Source organism: Anas platyrhynchos, chromosome 29 (assembly GCF_047663525.1).
Source record: "Anas platyrhynchos isolate ZD024472 breed Pekin duck chromosome 29, IASCAAS_PekinDuck_T2T, whole genome shotgun sequence".
Lineage (NCBI taxonomy): Eukaryota > Metazoa > Chordata > Aves > Anseriformes > Anatidae > Anas > Anas platyrhynchos.
In genome coordinates, this window is record NC_092615.1 from 5,748,759 (window position 1) to 5,763,298 (window position 14,540).

At 49.6% G+C, this 14,540-nt stretch overlaps 1 protein-coding gene across 1 annotated transcript; it reads right to left on the reverse strand.

The window, feature by feature from the left end:
• Nucleotides 1-8,509: 8,509 nt before the first annotated feature.
• On the reverse strand, nt 8,510-10,784 carry LOC119714238 (4-galactosyl-N-acetylglucosaminide 3-alpha-L-fucosyltransferase FUT6-like). The gene has a single exon (XM_038169268.2). It carries the CDS (start codon nt 10,782-10,784, stop codon nt 9,696-9,698), a length of 1,089 nt encoding a protein of 362 aa, XP_038025196.1. The 3' UTR covers nt 8,510-9,695.
• Nucleotides 10,785-14,540: the final 3,756 nt, after the last annotated feature.

The following is a 14,540-nucleotide window of genomic DNA, read 5'->3' on the forward strand; positions in this document are numbered from 1 at the left end:
CGTGTGTGTGCATGTGCGCTGAAGAGGCTGAGCAAGGCTGTAATCCCACTGCCAGCCTGTCCAGGGGAAGGGCGAAGGGGAAGGGGAAGTGGGAAAGGGAGGGAGAGGGGGAGGGAGGGAGGGAGGAAGGAAGGAAGGAATGGAAGAGACAAAGAGAGAAAGAAAAAGAAAGAGGAAGTGTGAAAGAGAGAAGGAAAGAGAAAGGGAGAGAGAGAGAGAGAGAGAAAGAAAAAGAAAGAAAAGGAAGGAAGGAAGGAAGGAAGGAAGGAAGGAAGGAAGGAAGGAAGGAAGGAAGGAAGGAAGGAAGGAAGGAAGGAAAAGAAAAAGGAAGGAAGGAAGGACGGACAGATGGACGGACAAACTGAAGTTATAATGACCAAATTTCATATCCTGGAAGCACAACACAGCCCAGAGGAAGCAGTCTAGGAGGTTTCTGGAGAAAGTGGAAGATAGCTTCCTGACGCAGCTGATCAGTGAACCTACCAGGGGTGGTGCCCTGCTAGACCTTCTCTTCACAAACAGAGAAGGACTGGTGGAGGATGTGATTGTCGGGAGCTGTCTTGGGCAGAGTGACCACGAAATGGTGGAGTTCACTATTCTTGGCGGGGCCAGGAAGGGAACCAGTAAAACCACTGTATTGGACTTTCGGAGGGCTGACTTTGGGCTGCTCAGGACACTAGTTGGTGGAGTCTCATGGGAGGCGGTTCTGAAGGGCAGAGGGGTCCAGGAAGGCCGGGCGCTCTTTAAGAGGCAAATCCTAATGGCGCAGGAGCGGTCTGTCCCCATGTGCCCAAAGATGAGCCAGCGGGGAAGAAGACCAGCCTGGCTCAACAGAGAATTGTGGCTTGAGCTTAGGAGGAAAAAGAGGGTTTATAATCTTTGGAAAATTGGGCAGGCCACTAAGGAGGACTATAAGGATGTAGCGAGGCTGTGCAGGGACAAGATTAGGAAGGCCAAAGCTCATCTGGAGCTCAATCTGGCTACTGCTGTTAAAGATAACAAAAAACGCTTTTATAAATATATCAACACAAAAAGGAGGACTAGGGAGAATCTCCATCCTTTACTGGATGCGGGGGGAAACTTAGTTACAAGAGATGAGGAAAAGGCGGAGGTGCTTAATGCCTTCTTTGCCTCAGTCTTTAGCGGCAAAACCGGTTGCTCTCTGGATACCCAGTACCCAGAACTGGTGGAAGGGGACGGGGAGCAGGATGTGGCCCTCACCATCCACGAAGAACTGGTTGGTGACCTGCTACGGCACTTGGATGTGCACAAATCGATGGGGCCGGATGGGATCCACCCAAGGGTACTGAGAGAACTGGCAGAGGAGCTGGCCAAGCCCCTATCCATCATTTATCAGCAGTCCTGGCTATCGGGGGAGGTCCCAGCTGACTGGCGACTAGCAAATGTGACGCCCATCTACAAGAAGGGCCGGAGGGCAGACCCGGGGAACTACAGGCCGGTCAGTTTGACCTCAGTACCAGGGAAGCTCATGGAGCAGATCCTCTTGGGAGTCATCATGCGGCACTTGAAGGGCAAACAGGCGATCAGGCCCAGCCAGCATGGGTTTATGGAAGGCAGGTCCTGCTTGACGAACCTGATCTCCTTCTACGACAAAGTGACGCGCTGGGTGGATGAGGGAAAGGCTGTGGATGTGGTCTACCTTGACTTCAGCAAGGCTTTTGACACCGTCTCCCACAGCATTCTCCTCAAGAAACTGGCTGCTCTTGGCTTGGACTGGCGCACGCTTCGTTGGGTTAGAAATTGGCTGGATAGCCGGGCCCAAAGAGTTGTGGTGAATGGAGCCAAGTCCAGTTGGAGGCCAGTCACTAGTGGCGTCCCCCAGGGCTCGGTGCTGGGGCCGGTCCTCTTTAACATCTTCATCAATGATCTGGATGATGGCATTGAGTGCACCCTCAGTAAGTTTGCAGATGACACCAAGCTAGGTGCGTGTGTCGATCTGCTCGAGGGTAGGAAGGCTCTGCAGGAGGATCTGGATAGGCTGCACCGATGGGCTGAGGTCAACTGTATGAAGTTCAACAAGGCCAAGTGCCGGGTCCTGCACCTGGGGCGCAATAACCCCAAGCAGAACTACAGGCTGGGAGAGGAATGGTTGGAGAGCTGCCAGGCAGAGAAGGACCTGGGAGTGATGGTGGACAGTCGGCTGAATATGAGCCAGCAGTGTGCTCAGGTGGCCAAGAAGGCCAACGGCATCCTGGCTTGTATCAGAAACACTGTGACCAGCAGGGCTAGGGAGGTGATCGTCCCCCTGTACTCGGCTCTGGTGAGGCCGCACCTCGAGTACTGTGTTCAGTTTTGGGCCCCTCGCTACAAGAAGGACATCGAGGTGCTTGAGCGGGTCCAAAGAAGGGCGACGAAGCTGGTGAGGGGCCTGGAGAACAAGTCCTATGAGGAGCGGCTGAAGGAGCTGGGCTTGTTCAGCCTAGAGAAGAGGAGGCTCAGGGGTGACCTTATTGCTCTGTATAAGTACATTAAAGGAGGCTGTAGAGAGGTGGGGGTTGGCCTGTTCTCCCATGTGCCTGGTGACAGGACGAGGGGGAATGGGCTAAAGTTACGCCAGGGGAGTTTTAGGTTAGATGTTAGGAAGAATTTCTTTACTGAAAGGGTTGTGAGGCACTGGAACGGGCTGCCCAGGGAGGTGGTGGAGTCACCATCCCTGGAAGTCTTCAAAAGACGTTTAGATGTAGAGCTTAGGGATATGGTTTAGTGGGGACTGTTAGTGTTAGGTTAGAGGTTGGACTCGATGATCTTGAGGTCTCTTCCAACCTAGAAATTCTGTGTGATTCTGTGTGAAATTGGAGAGGGCTGCTTGGAAAATCTGACTTGTTCAAGAGAACAAAAAATAGAAAGAAAACAACATTTGCAGGCAACAGCATGCAGGCGAATGTGCTGCTGGTCTGGGGCTGCACAGATTTTGAGTGCAATTTCTTGGGGATGGGGTATGTGTTGCCTGATTGCATAGTGTATGTGGGAGAGTTTCACTGGCTGATGCTTGCTTTAAAGCACCAGCTTGAAATCCCAAGCTCCCAAAAGATGTACTATACTCATTTATTCATTTTTAAATGGAAGAAGAAACAGCTGGGAAACGGGATGCTGAGGGTGCTCAACCCTACTGAATAGTTTGCACGTCTCACAATTACCTCCTGGTAAGAAATACTGTGGGAAAATAAACCCAGCCACACTTCAAACTGGAAAGCCCACAATAAAAGTGAAGACCAGAGTGTACAGTTTGCATGTCTTCAGAAAAAAAAAGGAAAGGAAAGAGAAAAGAGAAAAGAGAAAAGAGAAGAGAAGAGAAGAGAAGAGAAGAGAAGAGAAGAGAAGAGAAGAGAAGAGAAGAGAAGAGAAGAGAAGAGAAGAGAAGAGAAGAGAAGAGAAGAGAAGAGAAGAGAAGAGAAGAGAAGAGAAGAGAAGAGAAGAGAAGAGAAGAGAAGACAAGAGAAGAGAAGAAAAAAGAAAAGAAAAAAGAAAAGAAAAAAGAAAAGAAAAGAAAAAAGAAAAGAAAAGAAAAGAAAAGAAAAGAAAAGAAAAGAAAAGAAAAGAAAAGAAAAGAAAAGAAAAGAAAAGAAAAGAAAAGAAAAAAAAATCAAGTGTATCTATAGTCATATTTCCCCATATCTCTTTCGTAGAGATACCAACAATGTAGGCACTACCAACAACGAGAAGCCCAGGAACACTAATAATTGTTGCTTCAGCTGCTGCTGGGGATTTGTGGCAAGGGAAGGAGGGAGCTCAGTGGTGCTAGACAGCTGTGGAGAAAGCAATCTTCATAGTTTCATGTTTCCTCTCCCAGTATCATCAGACAAAAAGAGAAGCAGGTTTCTAAAGCACGGTAAGGATCTGCCTGTAGGCTCAGAGAGCTGGAAAGAATTGATTTTACAGGGCTGGTTCAGGCACCTTCATGCACTGAAGACAAACCTGGCTGTGATGAAGCTCTTCAGCACAGAAGGCTGCAGCTGCTGCATTTGCAGGGTTTTGGTGTATCTGAGACATTTTTGTTACCCTCCCAAATTGCAAACTGCACTGGGCTGGGTGAGGATTTGTTTCTCCCAAGCTCTGCCTTGCCTCTCCTCTCCACTCTCCTCTCCTCTCCACTCTCCTATGGCCCTGGGGGCTCTGCTGGGCAGGCGTCCCATGGATGCAAAGCCCACGGGTGCTGCAGACAGCAGTTTCACCCTCTGCCAGGACAGCAGCTCCCTGTCCCCTGCACTGGGCTACTTCTTAAGCTCTGGAAATGGTTGGGGTCATTGGCCACTGCCCTTTCCCATCCCCAGCAGAGAGAGAGAACCCTGCACTGCTCTCCATGCCCTGCCGGCACTGCTGAAGGCTGACCACCCCCAGCCTTAGACTGCAACGGTATGCTTACACCCTGCCCCCAAAACTCAATTTTTTATATTATCATCTCCCTAGTTACCCATAAGGATCAGCCTTTTGCTCTCCTTTGGGGGAAATACCCCTCTAAACCTCTCCCCTCCCCTGCTTTTTGAATCATCTCTGCCCAAAAGCATCAGCAGGAAATGTTTCAGTCTGACTCCAATCACCTTTGGGTAAAAACAGAGGAGATTTGGAGGAACGGAGACGTTTTCATATAATCTTTGTGAAGGACTGAAGCAGCCCTTGCACTGGCATACGGCATTTTCCCAAGTGGGTGCAGATGGGAAAAACCTCTGGGGTAAGGAGGCTGCAAACCCCAGCACCAGCGTTCCAGGACTGCAGCTTTTTGGTGCGGTCTCCCAGCCCCAGGCCCTGGCGCAGCCTTCCAGATGTTTCCTTTGATTAAGTTGCCTCTTCCAGAGTTTCCCAATTGCGGTTTCAGCTTTCCCACCATAACAAATTCAGCCTGTGCATGGCTCTGTGTTGCCCAGAGGCATCCCTGCAGGATGGTTTGTGCTGTATTTTGTCCTGACGTCCCCACGTCCCTACCAGCCCCTCCTCAAGGCCCATGGTTTAAGCCTGGCTGGGAGCAAGCTCCAACAAAGTCCCATGGTATCCTCAGGCCTAAATGCTTCAAGGACACTCAGATTCGTATTTTTTTGTCATGCTCTCAAAGGCTGTGGTACAATTTGGGGGCTGAGGATGAGGTCAGCATTGATAAAACTGCTCTCTGCATATGTATTTAGCCTTTGCTCCTGCAGCCTCAGAGGCTGGCCGGCCTCAGGATCAGCAGGAGCCTTGTGGCTCCCCAGGTCACTCCCTGGACCATGGAGCCCCCGGGGCTCATGAAGGAATGAGGCTGACCCAGTCAGGAGGTCTGCTGTGGTATTAACACCAATGCAACTGGATACAACACCATGGCAGCTCCACTGAGAGCAAGGAGCCAAACATCTCTGCACTAGATAATCAGTCATAAACCAAAAGCAATCACCAGCAGCAACCACACTCATAAAAGCCAACCTGCTCCCACTGGCCTCGAGCTCCCAGAAAAACCCCAGGCTCAAGCACAAAAGGTGAGAGCTGATCCCATTTCCTACCCAGGGTTCTCCCATTCCCTATCCAGAGTCCCAAAGCCTGTGGGATGCATCTCTTTATAACAGGTATCAAATGACTGCAGGAATCTATCCGCGAAGGCAGTTAGGCTTATGAGGTTGACAAGGCAATAATGGGATTTCTTGCAGCTGTTTTGCAGAGCAGGCTCTCTCAAGCACACCCTGGCAATGGCTGGAGGGGCTGCAGCAGCAGTAGGCGTTAGGAGGGATGGATAAATTATGTTTGGCTTTACATGTGGTTGGAAAAAGGTTTATCCACAGGAGGAAATAGCCCAAACTGGAGAGAATTGGCCCTCTCTGCAGGCAGGACATCTACTGAATGCACGTGTCAAGACCTGTCCCCATGCTGCCCGTGACAAAGAGTCCAAAGCTCTTTCAGGTGCTCTCCTGCAATTCAACACCTCCCTCCATCAACACTCATTTTAGCACTTCAAAGCTGGCCACTGCTCCGAGGTGAGGTGGTGTCACCTGTCATCAGCCACAGAGATCATTCTGACTTGCAGGAATGCTCCTCCTGCTGCAGAGCATGCCCCCCCTAGCCTGGGGCTTCCCTTCACCACTGAGGAGTTTTTCAAGTTTGGAAAGGCATTTCCTTCCACTTGAAAACTACTCTAGGTTGTGAAAGGTTCTTCCTCACAACTCAGTGATATGATTTACATGCTTTGGATTTACAAACAGAAAATTTCCAGATTTTCTTTTTCCTCGCCTCGCCTCGCCTCGCCTCGCCTCGCCTCGCCTCGCCTCGCCTCGCCTCGCCTCCCCTCCCCTCCCCTCCCCTCCCCTCCCCTCCCCTCCCCTCCCTCCCCTCCCTCCCCTCCCTTCCCTTCCCTTCCCTTCCCTTCCCTTCCCTTCCCTTCCCTTCCCTTCCCTTCCCTTCCCTTCCCTTCCCTTCCCTTCCCTTCCCTTCCCTTCCCTTCCCTTCCCTTCCCTTCCCTTCCCTTCCCTTCCCTTCCCTTCCCTTCCCTTCCCTTCCCTTCCCTTCCCTTCCCTTCCCTTCCCTTCCCTTCCCTTCCCTTCCCTTCCCTTCCCTTCCCTTTTTTTCCTTTTCTCTCTCTTGATATACCCCCAGCAGTTGTTTTAAATCCGGTCCCTCCCTTGCCCCTCTTCCCTGCAGACCACCAGGGTAGTCAGCTCCCCTTCCAGCCCCACACCAGAAGGGCTTTCCCCATCCAGGCTCTGCAAAAATGGTTGTGTTTCCTCACTCCCACGGTGTGTTGCCACCACAGTGTGGCATTGCCAGAAGCTGCATTGCCAGAAGCTGCATTGCCAGAAGCTGCCACCAGTGCCCTCTCTGACATGGTCTGTACGTGTAGCGTGTAGGAAGGCATCTCAGCCCAAGGCTGCAGGGCAGGCTTCAGCCATGCGTTGTGCCTTCCAAGAACAGGCTCTAGAAAGGCATTTTTAACTTTTTTTTTTTTTTTTCAACTTGGGGATGTACTAAACCAGATGGGGATGTACTAAACCGGGGGGGGGGGGGGGGGGGGGGGGCGGGGGCGGGGAAGGATATTTTTCCATTAAGTGGTTCTTGGTGATTTTTTTTTATTTTTTTTTGTGGGGGGGGGGGGGGGTTGTCCCACTGTTCTTTGAATTGATGCAATCCTGTAATTTCAGCAGCTCATGGTGCAACATTGCCTCCTAGCCCTGAGCTCCTCTGTAAACCAAAACCTGAGTGAGGACCTAAATAAACCTGCTCCATAGCACTGTGCTGGGTGGTCTCCCAAAGCTCCTGTTATGCCTGCGTTTCATGATGGATAAAAATGTTCCTTGATCTCTTGACAACACCTAGCAGTATAGTTTATTTCTGAGGCGACCACTGAGACATCTTGATGGAAGCTTAACTGTTTTAATGACATTGCTGCATTGTAATTTCCACTCAGCCTGGTTTGCTGACATGCTGTTGGTAATATTCACTTGTTGCTAGTGGGTCTGTTAAGGAGAATTTCAGGCAGTCCAGGGCATGGTTCATTCCAGAGGGCCACAGGCAGCCTTAAGCCCAGCTCATGGCAAGGAGTGGCAACCAGCACCCCCAGCCAGGTTGTGAGGGGCTGTGCAAACAGGTCTTGGGGGTGTGCAGTGAAGCCCCTATTCACAAGTATTGGCTTTCCCACTGGGAGTGAGGTTGCTCAAAGGAAAGAGATCCAAGCTGGAACAGAATTGGTGTTTGTTAAGACATCTATTGAATGTGCAGAGTGATCTCAGTAAACACCAACACCGAGCCTCCAGCAGGACCAAAACTGTGTGTCCAGCCCTGATACACCCTACATTGCCACTTGCTAGGAACTCCTCTTCCTCCCCACAGCACATCCCTTCAAAATAGGCTAGCAAAAAATACTACAGGTGATCTGAAGGTGTTCATGGGGCTTTACACTGTGGTGTCCTCCTGGGAAGGCTTTTTATATGATGTTGGTTAAAGCCACGAGCAAGCTCCTCTTGTCTGTGTTCACACATGCAGCACACGTCAGCTCTAACAGCTCCTGTAAATTTACGTTTGCTTTTTTTTTAATGGGAACATACTTTTCAAGCAGCTGGACTTTGTGCCTGCATGTGCAGGGCCATGTTCCTGCTTGGTTTAATCAACTGCTCCATTTTGTAATCAGTTTTGCTGGCAGTGCCAGAGAAAAACAATGCTGGAAGCCAATGCCCAAAGTTGAAGCTTTCCCTATGGCAGTCTTAAGGCAGAAGGATTTTACTGTGGGACAGGTGTCATCTCCCAGATCTAGCAAGAGTAGTGAAATGAGCAACCATCCATTCCAACTCCCCAGTGCCATCCATCAACAGGAAGAGACTGCTCACTGAGCTCACCTGCAGAATATTATTTATCTTTATTTCAAATCCATACCAGCTCAGTTAATAGTGTTAATATCTTAAATTTCTCCAGTTGCTCTGAACTGAACAGGCTTTAAAGGTGGGAAGAACACCAGGGTTGGTTGATGCATCCAAGAGCTACGGGCTAAAGGAAGAGGGAGGTGTGTGTCTGCAGGTAGCCAAGGCAGGGACAGAAACAATTATTTGGCAGTAAAAATTAATCAATCTTTATTGATGTGACAAATATATTACTGTTCTTTTAAGCAGTTGGCAAGTCCATGGCTAAAGAAGATATGGTACATTTCGCTACTTGAATTTTCGAAGGGGTTCACTAAATTCTAGCAAAGGTTCTTCAAGACACTAACAGTGGGAAGGGATAAAAGTTCAGATTTCAGAGTGAAGGATTTACTCTTAGGTTTATGATGACCAATATATTCAACCAATCTGCAAATAGAAAAAAAAAAAAAAAGGTGGTGGTGGTGGTGGAAAAGGCCACTAATGAAAATAAGGGACTCTCAATCCTAAAGGTAAGGTCTTGTGGATGGACCATCTGCTACAGAATGACTTCACGAAGAAATGTAGAGGGAATTCATTGGAAATCTTTACTAAATGCTGCTGATTGAGAAAACAATTGTATGTAGATGGACTTTGAGCTGACTTTCCTCATGGAAATATCTTGGGGCTAGGACAGACCTTTGAAAACCTCATCTCTGGGCTCAGCAGCAGCCAAGAAAACAAACTGAATGCCTGGAGGCTGGGAAGGCAAAACTGGGTCCCCCATCTCCAAAAAATGGGGCTCCCCAACTTGGAAAGCAAAGTTTACAGTGGTATGACCTGAACAGCAGCAGGAAGCTTGATAGAGGTCAAACACAGAAACACATGGCCTAGAGGCATCAGCTGCTGTGAGACGTTGCTATGTCCAGGCACACAGGAGGAGGCAGCACATCACATGGCCCTGCTGAGCATCTCCTTGCCACAGGATGCTGTGGGTGCTCAAACCTCACGGTGCTTTCAGGGGCATCCTCAGCACCTCACCTACACCACTCTGCTTCTGTCAGACCCTTCCTCAAAACCACGCTGACTTACTAAGCTGTCCAAAAAGACCCCAGACTTGTAAAATGAAATCAGTATTTTCCAGCCTGTTGAGCATCCTGATGCAGCACCTGGCAGTCAGGGAGGGTCACACAAAGCAGGGTCAGGACCTGGGCATCCTGCAGCAGTCATACAATGCCACACAATGTGGCTGCCACTTTCAGTGGCACTTTTGCACAGTACAAAGTCCTCGAAACAGGTTTATAATCTATATATTGCTATTTCACCCATAGAATTGCAACCCCAGTAAGGACAAAATGATCACAACAGAGCAGAGAGCTGAGCAAACAGCAGTTACACGAACCACTCAGACAGATCGGGCACAACCCTGTATCTGGTCTCTGTTGTCTGCAGGAAGTGACAGGCTCTGCAGACCTGCTGGGCCCAGCCAGGCACCGCCACAGGCTTCAGCCACTTGCGCCACTGAAAGTAGCGCTGGTATCGCTCAGTGTCCCTGCTCAGCTCCCACAGGTACCGTGCCAGGTCACTGGCGCTGGGAAAGTCATTGACGTGGATGAAGGAGTCAGGGGGCAAGAAGTGCTCGTAGTTTTTTCGGGGCGGCCCTAGTACAACAGGAACAGTGCCAGAGGACAAAGCGTTCCGCCAGAGCTTCTCAGTGATGTAGTCTTCATGCTGTGAGTTCTCAAAGGCCAAGTAGAAATTGTACTGGGACACAGTGGGAAGAAGCTTGTTGCCGGGCAGGGGCAAGTGATGCTGCCCATAGACATCCACAGTGATGTATTTCTTCAGCTCCTGGTAGTACTTTACCCGGTGGGAGCCTTCTTGCCAATTGCTCACTACCCAAGCTACCATCTTGGTCTTGGATGGGATGTTGAAGGGCTGGGGCTGTCTGAGGAGCTGCAGGTCCCCATAGGGGCTGAAGATGTCTGAATCTCTTCGGTATGACATAGTCAGGTTGAAGAGGTTGTCCATAGCACCTAAGTTTGGAGAGTTACTTGGAGACTCCAAGTTGAACCAGATCCAGCGCTGGGATGGGAGTCTGGGGATCTGGGCCAGTCTTCTTGTGTCCCAACACACATCCCTGTGATGCATAATCACAGCATCTGCCTTTTGGGACCAGCTGCGGTTGACAGTGAAGTAACAGTCTGGTGTGCCATATAACTCTGAGCAGTTTATGAAATTAAAGTGTTGCCCAAAGGGCCAACTCCACAGCAGGATGGTCAGCCTGTGCTCACTCTTCGGTGGGGTGCTGGTATTTTCAGCAAGAGGCATTTGAGTAGAGAGATGGGAACTGTGATCTTCTGGCTTGGGAGTCCTGAACTGACGAAGAGAAACAAAGAGGCAGGAGCTGAATATGAAGATGAAGAGGAAAAAGGTGAGGAGTTTCTTCCATGAGATCTTCTTCCCTTCCATGAGCTCCATGAATGGATCTGCAAACACCACAGACAGGGCACTGAGTGATGGGTGCACATTGACCACAGCATGGCCATGGCTCTGGGTGCACTGTGTAGCTGGGAGGGGTGGAGGGGGAGGTAGTGGAAGGGGAGTATGCAGAGGGGCTTGGGCAATAGCAAGAAGACCTGAGATACATTTACCTCAGGGAAACCAGCTGATGTCATCTTTTTGGATTTCAGTAAAGCTTTTGACAGTTTCCCAGAGGATCCTACTGGACAAAATGTACAGCACAGAGCTAAACAAAAACATCATACGATGGGTGAGCAATTGGCTGACGGGCAGGGCTCAAAGGGTTGTGGTAAATGGGGCCATATCAGTCTGGCAGACAGTCACTACTGGGGTCCCTCAAGGATCCATTTTAGGGCCAGCCATCTTCAATGTTTTTATAAATGATTTGGATGGAGGACTAGAAGGTATTTTGAGCAAATTTGTTGATGACACTAAACTTGGAGGAGCTGTTGACTCTGTTGAGGGTGGAAAGGCCTTGCAGAGAGATCTGGACAGATTGGAAAGCTGGGCGATCACCAACCACATGAAATCTAACAAGATCAAGTGCTGGGTCCTGCACCTGGGAAGGGGCAACCCTGGCTACATGTACAGACTGGGCGACAAGATGCTGGAGAGGAGTCCCATAGAAAGGATCTCGGGGTTGTGGCTGACAGCAAGCAGAATATGAGCCAGCAGTGTGCCCTGGCAGCCAGGAGGGCCAACCGTACCCTGGGGTGCATCAAGCACGGCATTGCTAGTCAGTTGACGGAAGTGATTGTCCCACTCTACTCTGCCCTGGTGCGGCCTCACCTCGAATACTATGTGCAGTTCTGGGCACCACAGTACAAAAAGGATGTGAAACTGTTGGAGAGTGTCCAGAGGAGGGCTACGGGGTTGTTGAAGGGCCTAGAGGGGAAGAGGAATGGCTGAGGTCACTTGGGCTGTTCAGCCTGGAAAAAAGGAGGCTGAGGGGAGACCTCATCATGGCCTACAGCTTCCTCACAAGGGGGAGTAGAGGTGCAAGTGCCGATCTATTCTCTTTAGTGACCAGTGACAGGACCCAGGGCAGTGGCGTCAAGCTGCGGCAGGGGAGGTTTAGGCTAGACATTAGGAAGAGGTTCTTCACCGAGAGGGTTGTTGTGCACTGGAAAAGACTCCCCAGGGAAGTAGCCACTGCACCTAGCCTGTTGGAGTTTAAGAAGCATTTGGACTGTGGTCTCAGTCATATGGTCTCATTTTTTGTGTAGACCTGTGTGGTGCCAGGAGTTGGACTTGATGATCCTGATGGGTCCCTTCCAACTCAGGATATTCTATGATTCTACCTCCAGCATTCTCTTTACAGACAGGTCACCACTAGAGCACCACACACAGGGTGCCAGCACACCCACACTCCCATGGGGCAGAGATGTCTTGCCACCAACCCCAGCCTTCCCTTCACCACCACCCACCATCTTTTCCCATCAGCCCCTTTCTGCCACCACTCGTTTCCCATGAGGAAAGTTCCTCAGGCCCACATGACATGGTGTGCCCTGCACAGACACCGAGGTGCCCCACAGCAGCACCTGGGGCCAGGGCAGGCATGGCACGGCCCCGCTGTCCAGCTCTACTGCAAGCCTCAGCAGCCATTTACTCCAGAAACCCCGCGCCCTTTCTCACGTGCTCTGCTGTCATTGGCTGGCAGGAACAGGACATGCCTTGAAGGCCTTTCTCCACACAGGTACATGCGGGGGGAGGGAGGGGGGCAGGGGCGCCATTTTGATTTTGCTGCCATTTTAGAAAAAGGTATCACCCTTTTAGGACAAGGTGCCACCATTGTTTTGGCTGCCATTTTGTTAAACATCATTCCTCCCTGTGACTGGCTGCTGTCTATTGCTTGGCGCTGGGAATGCAAAATGAATTTAGCTTGGGATGCAAAATGAATTTAGCTTTCTTAATTAGCAGTCTTTAACATGTTGTTTTGTTTTTGGCTTCACTGTAACCAAGGACTCAGAATCAACAGACCCACCATCCCTTTTATTACCACCATCCTGCTATCCCACTGTGCTCAAAAATAATCACGGTCCTTGAGTACTAAAACCATTTGCTTACTGTTGCATTTTCCCCCAAAATGGTTTATCTGTACTAATTAATGGTTTTGTTTGTAACTGTTTTTCTTCAGTGTCCTGTGAACAGTAAGGCACAGCCAGCTCTTATGTGACTACCTCCCCTGATGTCTGACAGCCTCTGTCATAGCACAAACATTTGGCAGCACAAACCTTTGCCCTTTAATCACCAGCTTCCTGCTAGCTGCCCTTCTTTACCGATAATAGTTCTGGTTTTTCAGCTTTGCAACACCCACATTGTTCTCACTGATGTACTTGCTCTTTCTGCAGTTGCTGTGGTCTCTAAGAGCATGGGGCTGCAGTCTGTGTCCCAAAGTCTGGGTCTTGTTGCTTTTACAGTTCTCAGGGAAGTTTACCAGGACAGACTTGAATGCATGCTTGTTTTTCTACCTCTTATTCACAGCACTGACCTAGGGACAAAGAAACACATACAGCACCATCTTGCACCCCACAATGGTTTTACAGGTAGCAGTAAAATTTCCAACAACAAAAGTATTTCTGGAAGAAGCTGGCGGGACTGGCACCTTTCACTTCTTATCTTGTATATCAGTTGCACCTATATTACTGCTAGGCATGACATGAAAGTACAGAAGGAAAAAACACCTCCCTGCAAACAGAGGTGAAAGGAGATGTTTTCAGATCCCCCCTCCTGGATGTGCCCAGTGCCCCTCTCTCTTCCAATATCTATCAAAAAAGAAAAGAATATTGCAACTCACCTCTAGGCTTGGTCCCGGTGTGAAAATGAATTGTGTAGGGGAGTACTGACGTGGATGACACAACCAGGAAAAGAACGAAATAAAGCAAGGACGTGGGGAGGGATCAGTGGTGTGTTCCAGGTGTTCTGCTGCACCTTGAACTGAGTGTGCTATGAGAACTGAGCACCTTGAACTGAGCAGCTACGAGAAATATGTCACCCAATAATGAAGACCATTATGGTCCTGAAGCCAGGACAGATTCCTCTGAGAAACTAAAGAAACAAAACAAAACAAAACAAAACAAAACAAACAAACAAACAAAAACCAGCCCTGACATTGCTTGTAATTAAAGCATACCTCATGATTGAAAGCACCTCTACACATGCACTAGTTTGCTTCCTTTGCAGTCTCTAGGCCCAGGATTTACATGTGATATGCTGTCTTCTGTGCCTTGTGTCACAGAAGGACATCTCTGTTTGGGAAGGATGGGGAAGGCTAGCTAGTAGAGGTGTAGGCACCAGGTCTATGAGCCCCCCTGCCAACCAACAGACTTCATGACACAGCTGCCTCCATCCCCATGCCAGGTCTTATCTTCTAGCCACCTTTCCAGGAACTTGAGCTGAAGCTCATCATGAGACTGATAACTTCAGGGATCACTTTGAGCTTCAGAGAAGAGCACCTGATCCAGACTGGCTAGGGGATCCCTCCTGTGTTCAGCAGCACAGGCCTTGCTTTGGAGTGTCTCCAGCCCAGGTGAATATGCATTGTACATCACGGTCTGTGGACATGGAAAGGCTGTTTGTTCACTATGGCCAGAGTGAATTGATCTAGCATCGAGCTTCACTGCACTTGGCTGGAACAAAAAAAAGCCATTATGTGTTATTATCAGGTTTAAGTATAGTCAACAGTAAACATGGATAGTTGGTTGAGGATGAAAT